At 39.8% G+C, this 23,253-nt stretch overlaps 1 protein-coding gene across 2 annotated transcripts; it reads right to left on the reverse strand.

Annotated features, from left to right (window-relative positions):
• Nucleotides 1-4,274: 4,274 nt before the first annotated feature.
• lingo2b (leucine rich repeat and Ig domain containing 2b) lies at nt 4,275-19,031 on the reverse strand. 2 transcript variants are annotated; one of them, XM_079635751.1, is made up of 2 exons: nt 18,183-18,599; nt 4,275-6,807 (listed from the first exon to the last, which is right to left on the reverse strand). In XM_079635751.1, exon 2 carries the CDS (start codon nt 6,799-6,801, stop codon nt 4,978-4,980), a length of 1,824 nt encoding a protein of 607 aa, XP_079491877.1. In that variant the 5' UTR covers nt 6,802-6,807; nt 18,183-18,599; the 3' UTR covers nt 4,275-4,977. The 2 variants fall into 2 exon arrangements, with proteins under 2 accessions (XP_079491877.1, XP_079491876.1); XM_079635750.1 differs by lacking the exon at nt 18,183-18,599 and adding an exon at nt 18,851-19,031 and having other exon boundaries at nt 4,281-6,807.
• Nucleotides 19,032-23,253: the final 4,222 nt, after the last annotated feature.

A 23,253-nucleotide genomic window follows, 5' to 3' on the forward strand; every position in this document is an offset into this window, starting at 1 on the left:
CGCCTAGCAACCGTATCCATGCATCCAAAGGCCAGGTTACAAGACGGCATGGGAAGGAAATTATTTGTGCAGGCTTTTGTTAGAGCTGCTGCCTTCTGCTTGATTTGCTTGACTACAGAATGTGCTAGAAATATAGCAACAGATTATTTGCAGTTCAGTACGGATGCGTGTGCGGCTTTGGTATTAGCATGATGAGAAACTGATTATGTGTGTGTGTGTGTGTGTGTGTGTGTGTGTGTGTGTGTGTGTGTGTGTGTGTGTGTGTGTGTGTGTGTGTGTGTGTGTGTGTGTGTGTGTGTTTCTATATGAAACCTTAATGCTCACACGCTCTCTTCACTGATTAGGGCTCGCTGTGCTGATTAGCAGTTGTCATGTCTGCTCTTTACAGAGTCATTACATCTGCCAGAGTGATTTCCCTCCACCCCGTTCCTCATCCCATCATTCTGTGGTGTGGAAGAGTGGAGATGCATGGCTCCTGCTCGCCCCAGCCCCTCGCGGACGGTAATGGGTTATTTTCTCTAGAAAGGTCTTGCTAATGCCATGGGTATGAAAAAATCTTATATGCAACATATCGTGTCAGCATGCCAATGCTCAAATCGAGCATGCCTTCAGTGGCAAAAAAAGAAGAAGTCTGAACGGAAATACAAACCTGGCAAACAAACACACAGGGATGGTTGTGTTGTGTGATGGTGCAACTGAAGCCACTTTAAAATATGAGCGAAGCTCAAAGATTTATGACTTAGGTTCAGCTGGTGGCATGTTGTTCCCCTTTGTTTCTTATTTTGCTTATTTGGCAGGCAGATAGGCAGCACTGGCAAACCTTTAGTCTAAACTCATCTTCTTTCACCATCAGTCAGAGTGAAATATGTGGGGGAGATGAACCCCACCTTGGTAATCATTAGCCAACATCAATTTTCCACTGACGCTAATCCACAGGGTAAAGACTTTAAAGTGTTTTGGGCGGAGCTTTTTTCCCTCAAAATCAGGACCTTGTGGAAATATTGATTACCTGTCATTTAGCAGATGCTTTTTATCTGAAGTGATTTACTGTTCACTAACAGCAGTGTACAGCCTCCCTGGAGCTTTGTCTTGGAACAGAGTGGGTAAAAGAAAATCTCGTTGAAATAACTGCTGATCTGGGACTGTTCACACCGTGGCAGGGGTTCCCAAACTTTTTCAAGCTAAGACCCACCTAGAGAGTTATAATTAATCTCAAGAACCAGCAAAAATGTTTTAAAATGAAATATGAGGGGGGAAACCCCATTTGTTCTTTCATTTTGTTGTAATTATTGTCATAATTAGGAATTTGGTAATAGTCATAAGGCTAATGGCAAACTATAAAAATGGGGATCCACAAAGACATGATTATGAGCTATACAGATTTAGCTTTTTTTGTGGCACAGCATGCAAAAGCAGCCTGACGGCTTTAGTAAAGTGATTCATTGAAACGTGTTGAGTAGGTGAGTCAATTGTTCATTTAATAGCTGCTCTGGCGGATTTGTTCGTTCAATGAAGGATTTGTCAGACTAATTCAAACTTTTAACTCATGAGATTGTGAGTCATATGGAACGATTCATTAAAATATGTGAATTGGACTGTGTGGCACTGTGGCTGATTCTGAAATCACCCCTATACACTCAAATAGTGCAAATTACCAATAGGGCACTATTTGAGAGGACAGCCATTTGTAGTGGTTTCTGAAACCATTGGATGAAATCGAGTGCACTCATTCTATCCCACATTGCACAGCAATAACAATTAAATGTACAACCGATGTACACTCAACCACTGTCCGAATTCGCTCACTCGTTTACATTCACTCATTCAAGTGAACTGTACTAGTGGACTAACGTAGGGAATTAGTGATGGAGGGTTTAGGGGGCGATTTTGGATTCAGACTGTGTTTTTTGTTATCCGTTTTTAAGGGGTGGCCACATACACTTTTCAGTCCACTGTTTGACTTCCATTCATTTGCATGCATGTGTCACAATTACCAGGTCCAAACGCTCTATTAGATCTCGAAAGTAGTACTACTTAATTCAAAAATAATTAGTGTTGGTGGTAATATTTGATTTCATTGGTAATTCTCCTCTTTACTGATGTCCTGAAGTCCTTCTAATATGTTTGTCTCTTGGGTCGCAGGCAGTTCCCCAGGTCCATCTTAAAGCAAGACTTTATGCATCAGTTCCTGATCCTTTAATGTGTCTCTGAGGAAGACTTATTCACATTGAAAAGTGGCGCCCCTGCTCATATTTTCACCTCATACGCGTCCTGGTAGAACACTGCAAGGTCAAGCACTCACCACAGGACACTAGTCATATGATGATGATGCACACGCTGACACACTCTTATAAAAAACTTATTTTGTTACAATTGGTGAGTCATAGACGTGGACATGATTAGTTCAGGTATATTTAGATGCTTTTGATTGTCCAACAAAACAAGCTCACCTCGTAAGGACAAGCATGCATACCTTCAGGGTACTTTAAGGTACTGGTAGTGTAGAGGTTATTGGTTCACCCTGCAATTTATTTAATATAGCTGGACCACTTTTGGCACCAAATACAAAAAGTAGTAACCTGAGGCACGTTGCCTTGATGAAAAACTCTGTGCACTTTTGTGTAACACAATCAATCTAAAGCAGTTTAAGTGGAGGAAAGACTTTAAAATAGTAATCTGTTTGGATAGGCTAAATTTAATTCAGTGCAGTGCTTATATCAAATACAATTTTAGCCATCCGTCTTTCCTTTTTAAAATTGAGTTAAGATAGAGTCAGGAAGGAATATAGTTTAAATATAGCTTCAAGTTGCAATATACAAGGTCCAACGTGAACAGCAAGAAGTAGGTAATTAAATGCTTAGACGTAACAGAACTGACATCAAGATTTGGAATGAGGATTTTAAAGATGACACTACTAATAACATTGTAGAACGTGACACTGTAGAGAAAATCGAACAAATACAGCCTAGGACTTTACGAATAAAAAAAACAAACACATAAAAACCCTTAGCTGGAAAAGAGAAAATTAGTCCTCAGTATTCAGTGTAACAAAAGATAAATAATATGAATGCACTACAGATAATTACAGACAGATGAGTGTCAGTTTCAACAACATTCTAATCAACCAATCAGATTTGAGGGACATGTTTACAGTTTATGTCAAGTTTAGGCTTACAACCAGGGTTAGGACCTTTTACATCAGTGTTGTTCATCTATCATTTCCCTCTGATTTTAGGGATAACTTATGGGTAGGGTTAGGTTTAGAGGTAGAAATATGGTTAGGATTACATTTTTGGACAGGAATGTTGTTCCAGGATGAACTAAATAGGTTGACCCAGTAACGATTCTAACTCCGCAAAATCAGGACGTGCGAAAATTCGAAATACTCCTGCCTGACCAATTTAGATTAACTGTATTAAGTAAAAATCAATAGAGCTTCAGCAGGCTTTGCTGCTTGTATACCTGAATCAAAGAAGTCAATAACACCATTCAGCAGAATTCCCATTCATTTCAATAGCAGTTGTTTGCCTGGAAGTATGCAATTCGAAGTCTGCCATCCTTACTCATGGGAACTTTGTGGAGAAGTCATGTGGAGAAGTAGGAAAATGACATCACAACAACACTGATTGGTTCATCTCACCACAAGTACATAAATGCACAATCACAAACCCTTCACTTGTGACTATCCTGAGCTACGACGTCAAATGCAGCAGACAGGGGCAAATATAAGTCCATTTCATGCTTTTAATAGCCCTAAAAGGGTAATTGCCAACACATCTACCAAACTATAATTAGTTATGTTTACTTGAAGAACTGTTCACATTCTAAAGAGCATTCATGCCAGATTTCACGAACAATGATTAAGCAGTTAATGAGAATTTTTTTGTATGTTTAGAAAACACAAACATTATAGAGACTAAATTTATGCTTCATGAAGCTGGATATGAATGTGAAATTTTAAGTTCATAGCTCAAATTGACCAACAGCATTGAGCTTTAATATTTTACATTTTTATATGTCTGTTGCTAAGCAACCACACTCTTAATCTATCCCATAATTCGGATGATTAGAAAATGTAGCAATAAAAATAGCCTGCATGCAAAATTGGGTGACTTTTCACCAAAAAGGGATGAAGTTAATGAAAAAAGGAATAAACACAAGAAGCACCAAAAGCAATAAGTCTAACAAGCTGTAGGTTCATATCTGTTTGGCAGGTTTTGTGCCACAGGGAACACTTGAGACAGAATAAGATCTGAAATGACAGTAACACTTATCAAGCTGTACGATTTATATTTATTTTCTTTGGAAAATATAACAAGATATTTAGAATGTAAAAACATTTGAGCAGCATTTGACAGAACATAAGAAAAGAAAAGAACATTTTCACACAGTTCCACAGACTTCCACGGAGTCACGAATACAGCCCCTGGAACCCACCATGTCGAGCGGCTTCTTGCATTTTAGCATCTTTACAACAAAATGGCAGAAAACTCTCCGGTTCCCCCGGAGGTTCTGCTAAGAAGAGGATGTCCCAGGAGAACAGGAATTCTGAGCAAAACCAAACACTTCACAACACAGCACTGCCGAGGCTTTTTCCAGTAGATACTTTGCTTATTGGGGAAGACAACTTGAGTTTTTGCAGCGTTTTGAAAGGTAATTGTAATGTATCTCTAAATAGATATATTCATATATATAGAAATATACCATTCTTTCCCACAAATATGAAATATATACAACAACTTGAGCTTAATCACGTCTGCACTGTCCAAATAATGCTTTCCACATAAAAAGCATCGCAGAAGACGCGAATTATATGGTTTGGTGTTTTTCTTTTGCTTTCTTTTCATTGGGATACCACGTGTAAACTTTCATGATTTAATACATCCTTTGCAGCACATATACCCAAAGACTCACAAAGTCCAACAAACACACACACATAACCATGCAACCCGTGAAATCCTCGGCTATGTAAAAAGTTCAGATCATCTTCATGTTGACTCGTCTGGGCCCGCTTGTTTCTGTAAGTTCTGAGTTTGCACCTTTCCTCTTTCGTGGGACATATTGAATGTCCACGCTTCCTCTGTGCTTCCCTTTGCCACGGCTCCATGCAAACAACAACAAGAAACAGAACAAAACGACGCCCAGGAAGCTGAGGCAGCCCATTGCTGTGGAGACCAGGATGGTGGTGATATCCAGCACTACTCTGATGGTGTACTCCTCTGTGCCATTAATCAAGGAGCTGTTGTAGTCGTGGTCAAAAAGAAAGCTTCGGTTGGCATAAAGGGCTCTGTCCCTGATTCCCGAGCTTTTAACCGCGTGCATTACAGACAGAGTAGCATTGCCCGCTGGGTTCGATGCCACACACACATACATGCCGCTATCCTGAGGCTCTGCCATGCGGAACTCTAGTGAGCCATTGGTGTGGACCACCACTCTTCCCGTACTCTTTGTGGTAATGTGCCGCCTATGCGGTGTCAGCCATGACACAGAGGGAGGTGGAGCCCCATCCGCACTGCAATATAGCCAAGCTCTCTGCCCTTCTTCTGCCTGTGATGGGTAAGTTGCCATGGAGATGACCCTGGGTTTGGTGCAGATAACATAGCGAGAGATTTGAGATTCTAACAGGTCCCTAAGAGGCTTCCCAGCCAAGGGGGCAGGAGCACTGCATTCAGGTTGAACATCCCCGTACAGCAAAGGTGGATTCTTCTCCAGGAGCCAGCGTAGACGACAGTCACACACTAATGGGTTCTGACCAATCAGAAGACTCTGCAGGGCTTCGGAAGCAGGGAAAACGCTCCTCTCAAGTGTGGAGAGACGGTTGTAACAAAGGTCAAGAATACGCAGCGAGGAGGCTCCTTGAAAGGCTTGAGGTTCCACACTGAGCAGGTTAGCCTGTCGCACACGTACAACTTCCAGTCGGTCCATTCCCCGCAACCACCCTGCTGGCAGGACCCGTATACGGCTGTAAGACAGGTTGAGATGTGTTAGATACAACAGATGCGTCACAACTGGCACGGACGTCAAGTTGGTGTGGGTAATGGACAGTGTGCTGAGGTTCAGCCCCTGCAAAGTGGAGGTTGGAAACCCCTCTAACAAAGGCCAGCGGTCCACTTCCAGGTGTTTTAGTCGTGGCAGACCCTTAAAGGCGTGTGCCTGAAGCTCTGCAATGCCCAAGTCCCGCAACCGCAGGGTGTTCAGGCCATGCAGATGTGCGAGAGCATGTGTGGGCACTGTGCTCAGGTTGCAGTGCTGCAGTGTCAGAGTGCGCAGGGATGCCAAGCCACTGAATGCCCGTGGGGCAATAAAAACTAGCTCATTATCACTCAGCTCTAGTACCCGCAGCCTCCGCTGCTCTTCAAAGCCGTAGTCCAGCAGAATAACAAGACGGTTTTGACTGACATCCAGCAGAGTGAGCTCGCTGAGGCCAGCCAGCGCCCCGCGTGGCAGCAGGGTCAGCTGGTTGCTGCGCAGCCGGAGCGAGCGTAGCCGTGGCTGAGTGCGAAAGCTGCCCGGTTCAACAGATGACAACAGGTTGTTGCTGAGATCTAGCTCCTCTAGCAGCAGCAGCGAGGAGAAGTTCTGTGGCGTCACAATGCGCAGCCGGTTTTTACTGAGGTCCAATGCCCTTGTTTCTATAGGGATGCCCTCAGGCACCTGCACTAACCGTCTGCGATGGCATGACACAGATCGCGTGGGCACAGAGCACTCGCAGCGGGCAGGGCAGGCGTGGACGGGGCACTGAAACAGGAGGAGTGGCAGGAGGGAGAGCCCCAGAGCACAAGAGAACGGAGAGAACAGCATGGCCACCTACAGAGAGAAAACAGAGAAAGAAAAAATGATATCAATAAGAGATATGGCTGCATGAAGTCACTACAGGTAATTTAAACATCCACAAATATATTCTCTGAGACTATGGGTCATTCCACGAATTGGGATATTCCACAAGAAAAATTTTAATTGTTTGACATTCTATGATGCAAATGACTTTTTGGTATCTCAAGCTAAATTTCATATTTATTGTAATATGTTGGTATATAAGGAATAGTTATAGATAGTTTATTGCTTTAAAAAAGGATGGTAACAGCTGGCAGTGGTTCTCGAACATTTAATTATACATAAATGAAGAAGAAAAAAAGCATATTTACTAATATAGCAAGAAGAAAAACATAAATAAACCAAGTAACTAGATTTTTTGTTCATGTTTATAAAAATATGTGATAAGCTGGCATCAGCTATTTATTGTAACTTTTGTACATGCAGTATATATAAAGTATGAGGGACACAAATAAGCCTACATTGTGTAGAATGACCCTTATAATGCACATTCATGCACGTCAGGTTCTTTGTTCCATCCCAATTTCCCAACACCTCTTCTGTGCAAGACCTCTCTTGATTCTAGCTGATAGGAGCCCTGTGGTGCATCGATCGCCTCTTTCTCTGTCTCTCATACACACACACACACACACAAAACCTGCTTTCAGAAAGACATCTCCAAACATGCCATAACCATGGAAACCCCATGCTCCCTTGGCACAAGTCCTGCTTTGCCAATCGAAATCAATAATTGAGGAAAGCAAAAGGCAGGCATTCCACAGGTCTGTTAGATTTTTTTATCACAAATGTGTAATTTAAATCAGATACATAGACTGACTTTAACCATATCTGTTTAAACGTTAAATTCACCAAATAATTAGGCCAGTTGATAGGAGAATAGCACTGTAAGTGTAAGACAAAGACCACATCAAATCAGATAAAGGCAGACAAAAAGGAGATATTTTAATTGTATATTTTTATATACCGTAATTTAACCTGGGCATTTTTATACTAATCCATTGACTGACTTTCCTTTATACCAACATCAATTGGGTTGAAATACACCCCTTATTTCAACCAATATGAAAATCAAACAGACAGTCGCATAAACTCTAGCATAAGGATCACCAGCAGGGGAACTTTTACATTTTATGAGCTATCTATCTTGCATGAGAATGCATCATTTAAACCTGCATTTTAACTGTAACCAATTAGTATTGAGATTAAAAATGAATGTTGCCCATCAAAGATCTTATAACCTCCACTGACTATTCCTGAAGCTCTGGTTATATATTTCAATATGCTTCTCGCTTTTAGGCTGTTTTCCAATCTTTAAAATGTTCCCTCAGACATGATGCACACTGTTCCATAATACAAGATGATGTTTCTCATTATGAAAGAGACATGAGAGTAGTTATTGCTTTGGAAATATAACTATCAAAGAGCATTGTTTGAGGGAAGGTTGCGTGCACACACTCTCAATGAATTATTAATAGTAAAGTCATAAAGGAATCTGTTTCCCTTTATTGCTCTAAAATGGCCCTAAAGAGAAATGGTCATAATTTTGGGCAGAAAAATGGGGCAGACAATTTTCAGTGAATTGCAAGCCACCGTGGAGCACTCTCATAACCGATATAGCTACAGATTGACCTGCATTCACTATATAAACCTGGTGCCTATTTCTCTCTAATGTATAATTTAGACATGTGGCTTCACTAAGTCAAAAATAATCTGTTTTTACAGCATTTTTCTTTGTATACTTCTTTGTACAGAAACATTTACCAAATGCTTTTAAGATGAATACAGGAATTCATTGGAATCACCAAGACATGAGTTCAAGGTGCAAATTCTTTAAAAATCTATTTCACCTCGCTCTGGCCCAATTGACTCAAACGAGCACAGGTCGTCTCATTCGAACTCTCGTATGATTAGTACGAGCAAGGCTAGGCTTTCCTTTCAAATCAATATCAATGCCACGAAATCTGCTGCCACATTCACGCTGCCTTAAAAGGCGTGTGACTGCAAATGCCCTTGCTTGCACAAGAGAAGCATTTCTCAACCTTGGCGGCGCTCAGTTTCATTCACAACTCCATCAGGTTTGTCGCGACACAACATGTCAAATGTTCTCCTGCCAGCATGAGTGTCAGAATGAAGACTGAGGACACGTCTGGGTGGAACATCGGGGGGGCAGCGCTAAGCCTGTGGTTCGTAATGGGGAGCAGCTCAGTGACAGGAGAAGTTTATTAAGTTTTAATGAGTTAATAATTCAATTCATCCCAGCAGATCTGATGACTATCAGCAGCAGGGGAGAGCATGAGCATTGATGTAATTCTTGCTAAAGGTGTCTGGATTAGATGCGCATTTCTAAGGCGTTTCAGTCTAAAGTTTATCTGTAAATCATTACAAAATCTTCTTTTTGGGAATGAGATAAGCCATTACACACAGCGGGAAGCTGCTTTTGGTTGAACAAATGTACTCTTCTCAGTCTTTTACACACAAAAAAATCTCACAGCCACAATCTGTCGCGCTCTCCGCCACACACAGACACACGGCAGCACAGCTTTACCACTCAGAAATACACTGAATGATCATCCTTTGCTCACAGGGCTTAAATCGAGATTTTAAAGATGGGGGGAACCCTGGAATCTGCTTGTGATTTTAAAACCACAAGATACCAAAAAAGAGCACCCTTTTGAACCATGCATTCAATAAAACAAAGCAGTCTTGAAGCAAGGTGGGAGTGTATGAAGAAAAGTAAAGAAGGAATAAATGAATAATAACCTATATAACTAAAATAATGAATTATTAAAATTAATAACAGTGAATTATGGTCAATAAAAATAAATAAATAAAATGACTGTTTCCTTCAGCTTTCTGAAAACTGGCTGGACATTGTGATATTCACCAGTTCTTATTGTATTGACACAGCCATGTTGCTCTTCAGGTTTATACATCTAACAGTATTCTAATGATGCCTAACTGTGTATGCATAACTGTTAAAAGTTTGTTTTTGCAAATAAACTTGCTCAATGCAATGCAGATTAAATGTGTGCTGGAACATAAAAGAAATGTAGTCAAACTGACAATATGTGTTTTTTCTTTTTTTGAATCAAAGATACCAGAACGTCCGATTTAACAGCTGCTTACCCTCCATACGGACAACAAACAGACATCTCACTAGTAAAACTCCTTGATTTTTGCTGCGAGTATCAAAAACGTTCTGTGTCCGCCGGCTTCTATGGTATCAAAGTAAAGATCAGAGCGTTTCCTCAAACATTGCAGGTGAGCTGTGGAAAACAATCCGGCCGTGTCTCCTCGTTGCTACATCAATGGCTCTCTTTCACAGACAGAGATTGTGAAGCCTGCGGTTTCTCTTACTTTGAGGACATTCTGCAGATTAACTTGGTCTAATTTTAGTTTATCTAATTTTAGTCTCATCCATTTTTCATTGAGTGAAACCACCACAGCCACTGAGAGCGCAGTGTCCCATCTCCCACCGGGTGAATGCTCGTATAGGCTGTGTCTGAGCTATTTGAGACTGAAGGGAGAAATGCAAAGTTTGTTGGAGAGTTTGCGAAGCATTGGAATCATGCATATTTAGAAATATCAGCATGTATACACGGTAGAGAACGTGTGCGTGCTGACCTTGATCCTTCGGGGTCTCTGGATCTCATGTTTAATTCAGCACTACAGCACGAGCTTGAACTACATGTGGTGATCATTTCATACAGAGGTGTCTAAATGTAGGTGCCACGGGCTGTGTGTGTTCCCTGCGTGTCGCTTTCAGGCAGTGTGCTGTAGTATCTCTACGATGCTCTGATCCAGCCCAGTGGAGCTCTATTGACTCCAGCTATTGATCTCTGCGTTATTACACATTCGCTTCTTCACACGTCTCTCACATTGCACAAGACTGAAACCCCGTGTAGCTCTGCACCCATGGCAACCGAGCTGTCAATCAAGTCCTTATCTCTGAATGTTTCATATCCCTAGAGCTCAGGTGAGAAGAGAATCCACTGAATACTTTAATAATACCCAAATTATTTTTGCTGGAATGCGTAGCTTCACTCGTTTGAGTTTCTGTGCTGGGTGACCGTTTCCTCTAGGCTACAAGAAAGAAGTGGGGGGAATATAGTATTTCCTGCATGTTTGCATGCTGTCAGCTATCCTCATTGGAATAAATGAGTATGTTTGTGTGCGTCTGAGGCTGTCTCACTGGCAGGGCTGATGCAATGTGTTTATGTTTAACGGACATTCAGTACACAATCAGTAGAGTGTCTGAGCTCAGCTGCTGATGCCTTAATTCAGGGGGCATTTGTCAAGCCTGTCAGCGTTTGTTTTTCAAATGACAGGACTTTTAAGACGCTAAGAAGGTTAAATTACATGCACACAAATCTTTACACACATAAAGCTCATTCATAGCTCAATATTTACGCTATATTTGCATTCTCTCTCACACACACAATTTACTGGTCAGGACATTAGCATAATTAAAGCAAATGCACTACTCATAAAGCCATTGCTGTCTCAGAAACACATCAAAGTTGTTGGCACTCTGAAAGTTTGATTCAGAGTGGTTAAGCAGAGTTGCGTTGAGTGATGAATCATAAACACGAGTTGCATGATGATGCTCCAGAGCTGTCTTCGAAAATCTGGTGAGAAAATATAATATTAAATGCCTCTCTACCAGTGAAGCATTGAGTTTAAAGACCACTAAATGTTTTGCCTTTTTTCAACTATAATAACCATTTTAAATTATATAATGTAATTTAAATAATTGAAATTATTACAACTAATTAAATTATTAAACTATTATTACAACAAGTATTACAATAAATATATTGTATTATTATACCCTGTATTCACATGTCAACGCATTCATTGGTCAACCTGCTCTCAAGATATTCATAAAATCAACAAATTCTTACAAGTAAATATAGCTTGAAATCTTGAAATTAATATCAAATAGAAATTAAAAATGTTTTAATAGATGTTTTTAATAGACTGAATGGACTACAGCATGCTAAACTGCTGTGACACATCATGTCAAACTCCCAAATACATCTGCATATACTACACATCATAAAGGCCTGTTCCCACTAACACGAATCTTTGACACAAAAATGTTGTCAAAAATGTTCACATGCAATTATTTAATCGTTTGCAATCTCTAAACTACCAGAAAATAAAAATACAATGTAAATCTTGAAGAGAGAATCTCAAAATGCCTTATATGTAAGGAAAGAGAAAATAGTTGAAGATACAATAGAAAAAAAATAATCCAAAGATAATAGAACAGGAGCTGGTGAAAAGAGGTAAGAGGAGGTAGTTTGGAAAGAGGAGCATGTTGCAACGCATGAGAGGAAAAACAACGAGACAAAGAAATCAGGCATACTGATTCATCTCTCCACCTGCGCGCCTGGGTAATAACATTAATGTGTGTGCAGTCACGTTTATTTGGCCAACAGGTTTCCTCCTCCCTTTGGCATTTGTCTGTGTGTGTGTGTGTGTGTGTGTGTGCGCGCGCTCATCACCGGCATACTGTGTAGTAGGAGCATCATTTATGCTTTCTTGTTGATTTCATCTCTGCATACACAATTTTCTGCATGTACACAATCAGACACACACACACACACGCAAAAGAAAGGGATGGGAGAGACGGAGAAAGGCGAGATTTGATGAGCCGACTGCCTCCAGACATTGCTTCTGCAATGCTAATTAACCCTGCAGGCAAAATCCACCACCAAGACTCTAACCCTTACCACCATTAACACACACCCTCCCACACACACAAGACCTCAATGCTAATCGTGTATGAAAGTTTACTTAGCTGCTGCTGAGTTATTTCCTTTTGCATTTATTTTCTTTTATAATTATTCCCCTTCAAAATAAAGGTGATCTAATCACTTAATAATGAAGCTTGATTAATTATTTTCAAACACAACAGAGAGCTAGAATTTACATTTAATGCGTTGTGTATTGTAATAACGTGTTGTACTTGCCCATGCAAAAGTCACTGGCATTATAGCAGGGTGTTCTAGGTGTTTGCTTACTGCCCCTATAGTCAAAAGAGTCCATCCCTAATGCCAATATTGTACCATCTTGGGCTGTCCCTGAAAAAAGATGACCAATCGTTGTGTTTTTTGTGGTTGTGGCAACTAATCGGTGGACCTGACAGTGCCAGAAATTTAGCATGGCCATCTTACAGCGTGTTTGCTACTACAACTTACGTCTACTGACTAGCCAATGAAAATGGCTAGTCATTTGCAAAATTGCCATGCCAAGTTCACCTCTTTTCCCTACCCAGGACTGCATATTCTCCTCTTTCAACTTCCTCCTTTTTTTTTCTTCAGCGCACAGTAAACACCACAATTGCCATTTCGTGGCCTAAAATTCAATAGGTGTCATCATCGTACAATCAAGCTGCATGTCGTACCGAAGTTTATTAGATCATGTCGTAAAGTGTGATTTGTCATGATCTTATAGGATTGCCAATATCGCACAGTCTATCTAGCAGGCATAAGACTATGATATTTTAAATGTGGCTCGGGTTCCTAACTTCTGGGTTTTGTTCATGGGATTTTTCACATAAATCATACTAATTTACAGCTCACCTCTTAACATCAAGTCGCACAGTAAACTAAGCGGTATTATTCTTATCCATATAGCACAAATTTTGTACTTCAGGAGTTAGGCAAGTATAAGCAACAGGGTTGTACAAATTGTGAATTTGATTTGGATTTGCCACACCCCACAGGAAGTTAAATTAGAAGTTAATTATATAGAAAATTAAGTACAGATTTCTAGAGGGGACAAATTTCAAACAAAACTGTCAAGCCAAGTTTTGTATTGACATATTTTCCTTATGTAAATCTTGACTAGAGAAACTCAAAACACCCTCAGACGGAGCAAATATTATGTAAGGGAGAGGAAAATAGCTGAAGAGAAAATGCTGTATTTAAAGGGTTGGTGAGAAGAATACGAGGTAATTTGGAAAGAGTGGTTATTCAAAATAGTGAATTTGAATTGATTTGTCCATACCCCACAGTAATATGAATTGGAATTTGAACTAGAAGTACAGGAAATGTACTGAATTACAATTCAGATACATTTAAAGGTTTTTTTTACATACATTTAAATGGTCCAAAAATTGTAAATATAATTTAAGAAAATATTTATATAGGGGACTTTTTAAACTTTCAAACAATGCTGTTAAGGTTTGTCTTGACAAACTTTTTTTTTTTTTATTACACTTAAAGGCGATATATTTTCTTTGTATTTCAGTTCTTTACAATTCTACTTCCTTCAGTTCTAATGCAATGTTCTAATCCTATATGCAATTTCAATGTAAATCTGTAAATCTAATTCAGGAACTAAATCATTAGCAAATACTAACTTGCAGGGGTTGATAATATCTTTGGGTCATGGCAACCACAAAACATTTTCTTCATGAAGATTTTGGTGTTCACCCTCATCAGGACACTTTCCTCTTGTGGCGAGGCTATTTCCAGGGAATTGAATCAGCTGCTCTTCTCGAGAACAGTCTGTTTCTGATTCCATAAAGTGCATTACCATTATGAGTCCAAACCAGCTCTGGCATGAAATCCTGGAACTCGAATGGATACTGTAACAACCACTGCCACCAACTAAAAAAACATAATCTGATTTGCAGACTATAGTGGATTAAATCTTCCCCTAAAATATCATTGCATCACCCTAGTCATTTTTCTAAATAATCATAGCATACTTAATAGTAGGCAATGGTCAAGCATTTTAATCTAAAATAAGTGAAGTGAAACACTAAGTGAAATTACTTTGGCAAGGGGTGCACAAGTTTCACAGCAACTTGACGGAACTGCCAAAAACTCACAAAATCTCACATACACACATGACTGACACAGGCACACATCCGTCCACATGCATATTTAGCTTGTTGCCTGATATATGCTAATTCATGCACATAATGCAAATTACTGAGATAGTTATCAGGCTTAAACTCTTTGAGAACTGTTTGTCCCCAAACAAGCTAACAAGTGAGCTGGAGCAACAAATATATGGCCTCATTCTCCCGTCTAACAACAGTCAGAGAAACAAATATATTAACAAAAACTGTGAGAACAACCCCAGTAATTGGTGGCACTGAGAGCGTGAACTGCATGCAGATAAGGTTGAACCACAGAGACCCTTGTTACAGTACTTTCAGGCACAAATCCGATGAAACTGGCCACTCCTGAATATGAACAAAAAATCCTTTCCTTTAGAAATATTGAAGAATGGAGCTATTCAAAGACTAGTTATTCAAAGATGACTCATTGCATTAACGGGGGGAATAAATTTAGCACAAAAAAAGAAAAAAAGTCTGCTAGTGTGTGTGGCCTCTCTAGAGGACGCTCAGGAAGCTCCTGGAGGCCATCAGGGCCAGTGGAGTTGAAGGAGAGCAATCGGCACTTTGAAAGGAAGCCTAATTAAAAAGCAAAAACACTTGCTTAGTCAGACAGGAACTTTTTTCCTTCATGTCATACTTCTGACAGTATAAAGAAACGGTTTAATTGTGAATATTAGTTGGCTTAGCACTTGGGTTCTTTATTGGCATCGATGGTTCCTTCAACGTTCATGGAACCTTTCCATTCCACAAGAGGTTCTTTATAGTGGAAAAGGGTTCTTAAGATTTTTAGAATGTTCTTCACACTAAGGGGGGAAAAAAGTGTTCTTTTAGGAACTGTTGACTGAAAGGTTCTTTGGGGAAATGGTTCTTCTATGGCATTGATGCTAAAACACCCATTCAAAACCTATATTTTTAAGAGTGAGCTGCAGTGGCTTCTGGAATATTTCATAAAACGATTGTAATAGCCAAAAAGGCAAAGTGATCATATCAGCAGTGAAAATATTTAGGTCAGTGGGCCCTGTGCTGTAATATTTGACAGAAGAAACTCAAATCCTTTAGCTTAATATATAATCCCTTCCAGCTTCAAGAATTTTGTAATTGTTCCAATCCAAATATTCCAGATTTTTCCATGTTCAAGAGAATCCCCAATAATGTAAAACAAATACACAATTGAGAATCCTTTTAATAGTATATGAGCATGTACAATTAAATACATATTAATTTTTGGCCAAAACAAATCGGATAAACGAAAGTAACATTTACCACTTATTTTATTTCCATATATCTTAAAATGTAGTCATGTTTTTCTTTTCATTTTCAAAATGTTTTCCAATGATATTTTATATTATCTACAATGTTTTTTTATGCTGACTGTTAATTAACACTGTAAATGATGAATTCTTGCTGACATGCTGCATTATGCTATACTGAACTGATCTTGGAGTGAGATAGAACACAGACTTTGTAACTTGGAGAAGAAAAAAAATGAATAAAAGTGCTCCAGGTAAAATCATATACTTCTCTGATCCCTTCTTCTTGTTCTAGGCATCTCCTGCATATGCCCCTAGTATACACTGCAGATTGTTAACACTGGTGCATCTCATTTGTAACCTTGTTGGCATCCCTCAAAATTCCTTAATGAAGCCAGCTAAACTGTCAGACTTATTAGGCTTGGCTCTGGAGAAACAGACTTGTGATTTACAAATCCCCTGGGGAAGTAGGGTTTACATCGCTTGCCACTAGTTCTCAATTACTTCAGTATCACAGTACATTCCTGAGGCTGAGCTGTCTTTCACTACAGAGAGAAGAGCCCACCATCCTGCATCTAGAAACATCAGTTGGCTGCTTGTTTCTACCATAGATGGCTATTCACTTATTTTAACCATTTCACAACAACAATCACAATCTTGTCATGATTGAACCTGCCAAGACTACTGGGAAGTTAAGATTGGTGAAAGACATAAAACAAAACAGTAAATCGAGACCACGCCCCCTTTTAGCCCATTCAAACATTAACAAAAAAAAGCAATGTAAAACATGTCTATATGTCCGATTCATTGTAATAAATATATATAAATAAAATTAGAAAGAGCAAGGAAAATAAATACCGTACACTCATTATTTACCATGCCTACTAAGTAAATCTGGATCAAACTCTTTTCTTCCGACAGCACTATAATTTTAGTGGCACTTTCCTTTTTACCACTTTCTAAATTGCCACTCTGGCTTTATTCCTGATTCATTCCTGCTGAAGAGTGGTTTTAACAATATAATATGCACATTCCAATAAGTCACTTTGGCAGTTGTAAGACAAGGTGTACAAAAAAGTATACAAGAAAAATATATTTATGTTAATGCCAGTGCATTTCTGCATGCCTCTGAAAGCTTTTTAAACAGTAGTAGAATGTTATGTCTTCAGTGTTTGCATTTACATTTAAAACAAATTGATTTAATTCACTGAGCAATCATTTAAATACCATTCAGTTCAATAGGTACCATTAAATACCAATCATTTAAATACCATTCAGAACTCGTGAAATTCTGTGAAAGTAGTCTGAAGGCTTTCCTGAAATATGCTAGGACTAATCTGTGTAAACCTTTTTGCTGTGCTAAAAAACAACAGTTTATTTTATGGTTGAGTTGGTAAAAGGTGTCAGAAAAAAAAAGCAGTACGCATATATTGTCAATACAGAGCTGTTGGTGCAGCTTACAATGAGAGTAAAGCAGAGATTAAACCTATTAAACACTGTGAAATTTGTGCTATGTTTGTTACATAATAATTACATGGTAATTACCATGTAAAATACCACATTACAGAGCATTCCCTTAGTGCCTAATTATATATAGAGGTGGAAAATAATAAAGAATTGTAGTTTTTCTGGAAGGTGATGCACACGATGCTGTGATTTAATCCGGTCGAACACAAAGGATTAAACATCAGAGGGTGTTAGGGTGTAGACAGCAACACTTTAGAATGATTTTAGGGTTAATTACGCTTGCCTTCCTGATATGAAATATATGAAGAAGTCTTGAGTCTTTAGGTTAAAGCAGTGTTACAAACTTTCTCTCGAAGCACATCCATTCACACTCAAAACCAGTATGCAGTCAGACATTCAGTCACACCTACACACTCATCTCATTTATAGATGACACCAAGTTCAAAAAGTCACACACAAATGTTCATTTAAAAAAGGATTCAGATCATCCGATGTCCTCTGTATCTCTCCTAACAGAAGCTCACCTCGCAATACACCTAAATAGCCTTGTATCAACTTGCCAGGTCCATTTCCTCAATCTCTGTTTTTTCCTCCTTCCTTTAGCCCTTAATGGATGTGAAAACGCAACTGCATATCCTGAAGATATGCTGAGTTTCTATTTTGTCTTAACGAGGTTTAAAGCACATAATAGTGCTCTCGCCACATGTGACGACACACTTTGATAAAATGAAAATGCAAATGGGTGAATCACACCCTGACAAGTTACTTACTTATTCAGTCAGTCAAAGCTCTGCGTGTCTCTCTCGAAGGCAGGTCTTCTTTATTGTGTCTGACAGCCCCAAAAACTGTCCTTCTCCACCCCCTGAAATCCACACTTTTTGCTCTTTACCTAAGAACAACATTCATCACTGTCCAGAGTCCTTCTAGTTCATCAGCGCGTGAGATCGGAACCGTTGAAAGCCATGGGAGGGAGAATCGCCGTGGCTGCCGTCTGCCCAAGGAGCTCCGCTAAGACCGTGCGCATTAAAGACACCTGACCGTCACAGACAAAGTGAACTAGTGACACACTTCCGTGCACCGCGCTGATGAAATATCGCAGTGATGTCTCCCTCTCTCCCGTGTCTCTCTTTTTTTCCCACCTCTCTACTAAAGCGCAGCAGGAGCGTGCTGTGGAAATTCACACCAGCGCTCGCTGAAACCCCTGGCAGAATACATCACCACTTTCCCTTTATGAGTCACAATGCACACACACACACACACCTCTGATCCATTCCTACCTGCCACACGCAGAGTGTCTCAAACGAACGCGCACTTTTAATCGGTTTCTTTTACCTTTACCTCCATGCACTGGCAGTTTAAATAGTCTTAACTCTATCACAAACACACACACCTCAAGGCATAGGTACGGTTTACGTGCTCAACGCGTGCGGCTGGTTACCTGTGGCTGCTGTTCTAGATGCCATAAGGATCAGTGTCCCTGTGATCAGCGTCTGAGTGATCAGCTAAGGGGAAGAGGGAACAGCCAGCACTCTGTCTCCACGACAACGCCCGGCAGATGCCACACCTCCAGTTCAGGCTCCTCAAGAACAATAAGCGTTTATCGCCACCCTCCCTCTCTCTCTTCTTCCTTTCCCATCCGCCGCTTCCCGCTGTAAAGCCGCGCTCAGTCAGAGAGAGTGACGCGCTTGTGTGTGACGTCTTCCCAAAAGCAAGGATTGTGTATGTGTGTCTGTTAGACTTGAGTTCCACAAGGGGATTAGGCACTTTTCATCTTCATGACGCACACTAGAAAGAGTGAGAGAGAGGGCGATAGAGACCGGAGATGGAGAGACAGAGGATGGGGTCGTCATGGAGATATTCGCCCATGAAGGCAATGTAGGGTGAATGACATGAGATAGAGATAGAAAGAAAGCAGGGGCATTAGTAAAGCCCTACGACACAACCGCATGGCACTTTTGATTCCTTTTCGCATAAAAGAAAAGAACTAACTAGCTGAAAAGGCACTGGTGCTGATTTGCATGCACATATTCTCGCTTTCTCCTCTTGAGCTTTACTCGTGTAACCAGCTAGCCCTCGGGGAGGCCCTTCTACCGCTCTATCGTGCGACTGACTTAATGCTCCAGCCTTCAGATTAAAATAGCAGCAGCCAAATGCCTTAAACTCGCCGCCTTTTCTAAGATTACAAAGCACTCGCCTTGTCCAGCAACGTGAGCTTCAATTCGAAACCCTGCGGAGTGGACAAAGTGAAGGCAGATTCCCTTATGGCACTTTAGGTAACACAAAATGCCATGTCTAATTCCTATTAACATGGTGTAGATGGCAATCTGCCGTTTGGGAGTATGACAGGCTCTTCATTCTACATACTAAACAAAGGAAGCTACAGCCTGTAATTGTGCACAATGTAGTGGGTGTTATAATTAAGCCACTCCCCGTCAGGTTTAAGCCTCGCTAACATGAAAATAATTGACTGAGAACGGGTTGTCGGCCATACAGATGAGACCTTGATGTATATGTTCTGATAGTAACGAGTTAGTCAACGGTATCTGGGGCGTCAATGTATGCAGCATGTGCTCTGTCGAATGCCAAATGTGTTTTCAAAGGTGCAGCTGTAATTGTAGAGCTCTATCATCTGATTCTGTCATGCTGATCTGATATCAAAGAGATGAAAGCTTACTGTGATTGCACATTCCAGGAGCTGGAATCCCACACATGCAAAGCCGGATACACCCGGAGACAATTACTGTGAAGATTGGGCAAGCCAGGCTTTTTACTACATTACAGTAATAGTAGAGCTAGAGAATTGTATTCTGTTTGGTGAGAGGAAAAGTGCGAACTCTAGGCTATTACTTTTATGTGTCTAAAAGTATGTTCGCTTCCAACTTGTGTAATAATAAAGAAACGTTACATTCACACTGAAGATTAATACAGAGTCACTCCTCTTTTGACTGCTTAATCTTGTTCTGTACGAATTTGGTTATAGAGGGTCAACTGCATTCTACACCTAAATGTACTTAATTGCAGGTAGTGGTAACCAATTTTATATGAATCCTACAAAAAAAAGTGTGCAGAACAGAACTGAAGAACTAGTTGTTAATGCAGTAATGCTTCTCTCTCTTTAGGAAACTGACAGCCTGTCGATGTGGGTCTTCTTTCACCGTGAGCAGTGCTGGCAAATTATAGAGACTGAGGTACGTGTCTTGACTCATTCACAAATTTTGACATCCACACCTGTCTTTCTTTGCCAGCTCTGTGGTCTAAGGGTGATCCATTACTGTCCAAAGAGAGCATGCTGTTTTAAAAAAGGAGCTGAATGTAATGAAAAACTTTTGAGATGATGAAATACCTCTGGTTGCTAATATTACTTTGGTCAAAAATAGCCAAACAGGCTAATCTGCTAGCATCCATGTTTATTGTTAACAGCCATGAGACAGTTCGGGAGTGACTCCCGTTGTCCGATTACACTTGGAATAAAAATGTAGGGGATTTAGGCCTGTTCACACCAAGGATGATAACTATAATGATAACTAAACAGTTTTAATCATTTAACAACACAGAGGAACAAAACTGTTGAAATCACTTGCAAAGCAGTTTTTCCAGCTGATGAACGATAAAAACACTGACAGCCAGTCGGAACCACACAACTTTAAATAGCTCAAGCATTTAAATCTGCAGACAACTGCAGTGCATGCTTATATTAAACAGAACATTAGCATATTGGTTGAATGCTAATATAGACTGTTAAGCAGCATTCTTGGTATGAATGGGCCTTTTCTCCTGTAAAACTAGCTCTTTTTCGTTATGTAAAAACGAAGAGCACTTGATGGGACTATCTGCTAGACTCTAGAGCATTTGCAGACAGTAGCTCTTAGAAGAAAAGGTTCTATATAGAACCTTAAAAGGTTCTATAGGCGCTTCGTATTTGGAACCCCTAAAAGGTTCTATACAGAACCCAAGAAAGGGTCCTTTCTTGTCATTATAGAACCTTTTTAGCATAAAAGGTTCTTTGGAGTTGAGTAAAGAACCCTATGGTTCTATATAGAACCCCAATGAACCCTTTTTTTCTAAGAGTGTAGAACCTTTTAGGGGTTCCAAATACGAAGCGCCTATAGAACTTTTAAGGTTCTATATAGAACCTTTTCTTCTAAGAGTGAGTGTTTAGGAAACCTATTTGAAACCAATAACAAAAATTGTTTTTACAATTCCAGTTTGTTTTAGTGGCGTGCAGAAATGACATCGGTTCTGATTCACCGTCACTTGCTGAATGACTGACTTCATGCTCTGAACCGACAACATTTGAAGAGACAATTGTTTTACTTCTTTATGAATTAAAAATGAACATTTCTAAAGTAAACAAATGTAAAAACAAGCAATTTAATTATGCAGGAGACGCTTAGATGTTTCTTTGCATGTTTGATCATTCCATGCGTCTTTGTTTGAAAGCATCAAAGACGCAGAGATGCGACGGCGCAATTTGACACGAAATAAAGGAGCCTGGAGTGAGATGCCTTCATTAACGTCTCTTCACGCTCCTGTCGTGCATAAAAAAGAAGAACCTAGTGAGAATCGTGCAGCGCTGTGTGTCAGAGTTTAAGTGTGAACAGAAGAACACACTTCCTCAACTCTCACACACACACTCCATATGTAGCCGTTCACTGGCCAGTCGGTTGCCATGGGAAACCATCAGAGCACATCAGAACGAGCCCTCGAGGGACTCCTGCCACGAGCAATCCTATCCATTGAAACACACTTAACAGCGTGTGTGACTGTGACAGAGTGCCGTTTCCGAGATGCGGACAATTCGGTTTCTCACCCGTTGCCTCATAAAAGAAATAGAACCTCATCTGTCAGAGGTCTAATAACAGACAGGAAAACATTTAGGGGTCATGCTGCGCCCGGATATTGAGCGAGACATTTTAGAAAATGGAATAATTATTGGGCAGTACAAATATAAATCTAAAGAACAAGGCAAATAGAAACAAATCTGTAGCCTACATGAATCACCCTTCAGTAAGACCCCCGGACTGTGATGATTTATGTAGCATTTTGTAAATAGCGAGCATTCGTACCTGAGCATGGCATAGTGAATTCAGGAAGTAGGCAGGCTATACTGTTTAACATTCATTTTACCCCAGGCAAATGTGCGATAATATTTCAACAGACATAGAACAGAAACATACGATTCCTCAAACAAACAGAAAAGTAATGTGAACTTGAGAGCAGTGGCAGTGATCTGTACAGGCACAAGCTCTTCAGTCAGTGAGGGGGTGACTAATTGTCAGAGACAAAGTGAAGGTTGAGTCTCCATCTTGTGGCCATTAATCATAATATTCACAGATCTGTATCCCACAATCTTCCCTCCCAAACACTCTTCAAGTATATTACTTTCCAATTTAGGTTATTGGCAGATGAAAATACTGCACAAGTGCATATTGTGTAAGGGACAATTATAAGCATGTAACTGAGGAAATCCTACTAAACCGAAGCAGTTTAATTTAGCACGATTTAGTTTCTAATTACAAACAAATGTTCTTTTCAGTATAATAGTCTGACTAAAAAATCAACTTGAATTTTAGTTTCTCTAAACCTAGTGTGTCTGTGGTACCATTTTTAAAAGTCCCTTATGCTCACCAAGGCTGCATGTATTTGGTCAAAAATACAGTAGGCCTAAACAGTAATATTTTGGAATATTACATTTTCTAATAGGCTAAACTGTTCACTATTTCAACATGTTTTAAAATGTTATTTCTTGTGAACAATGGTATATATATATATATATATATATATATATATATATATATATATATATATATAGACTAAAGAATTGAGACATTACTCTTAATT

The sequence above is a fragment of the Phoxinus phoxinus genome (assembly GCF_949152265.1).
Source record: "Phoxinus phoxinus genome assembly, chromosome: 14".
Taxonomy (NCBI): Eukaryota; Metazoa; Chordata; class Actinopteri; order Cypriniformes; family Leuciscidae; genus Phoxinus; species Phoxinus phoxinus.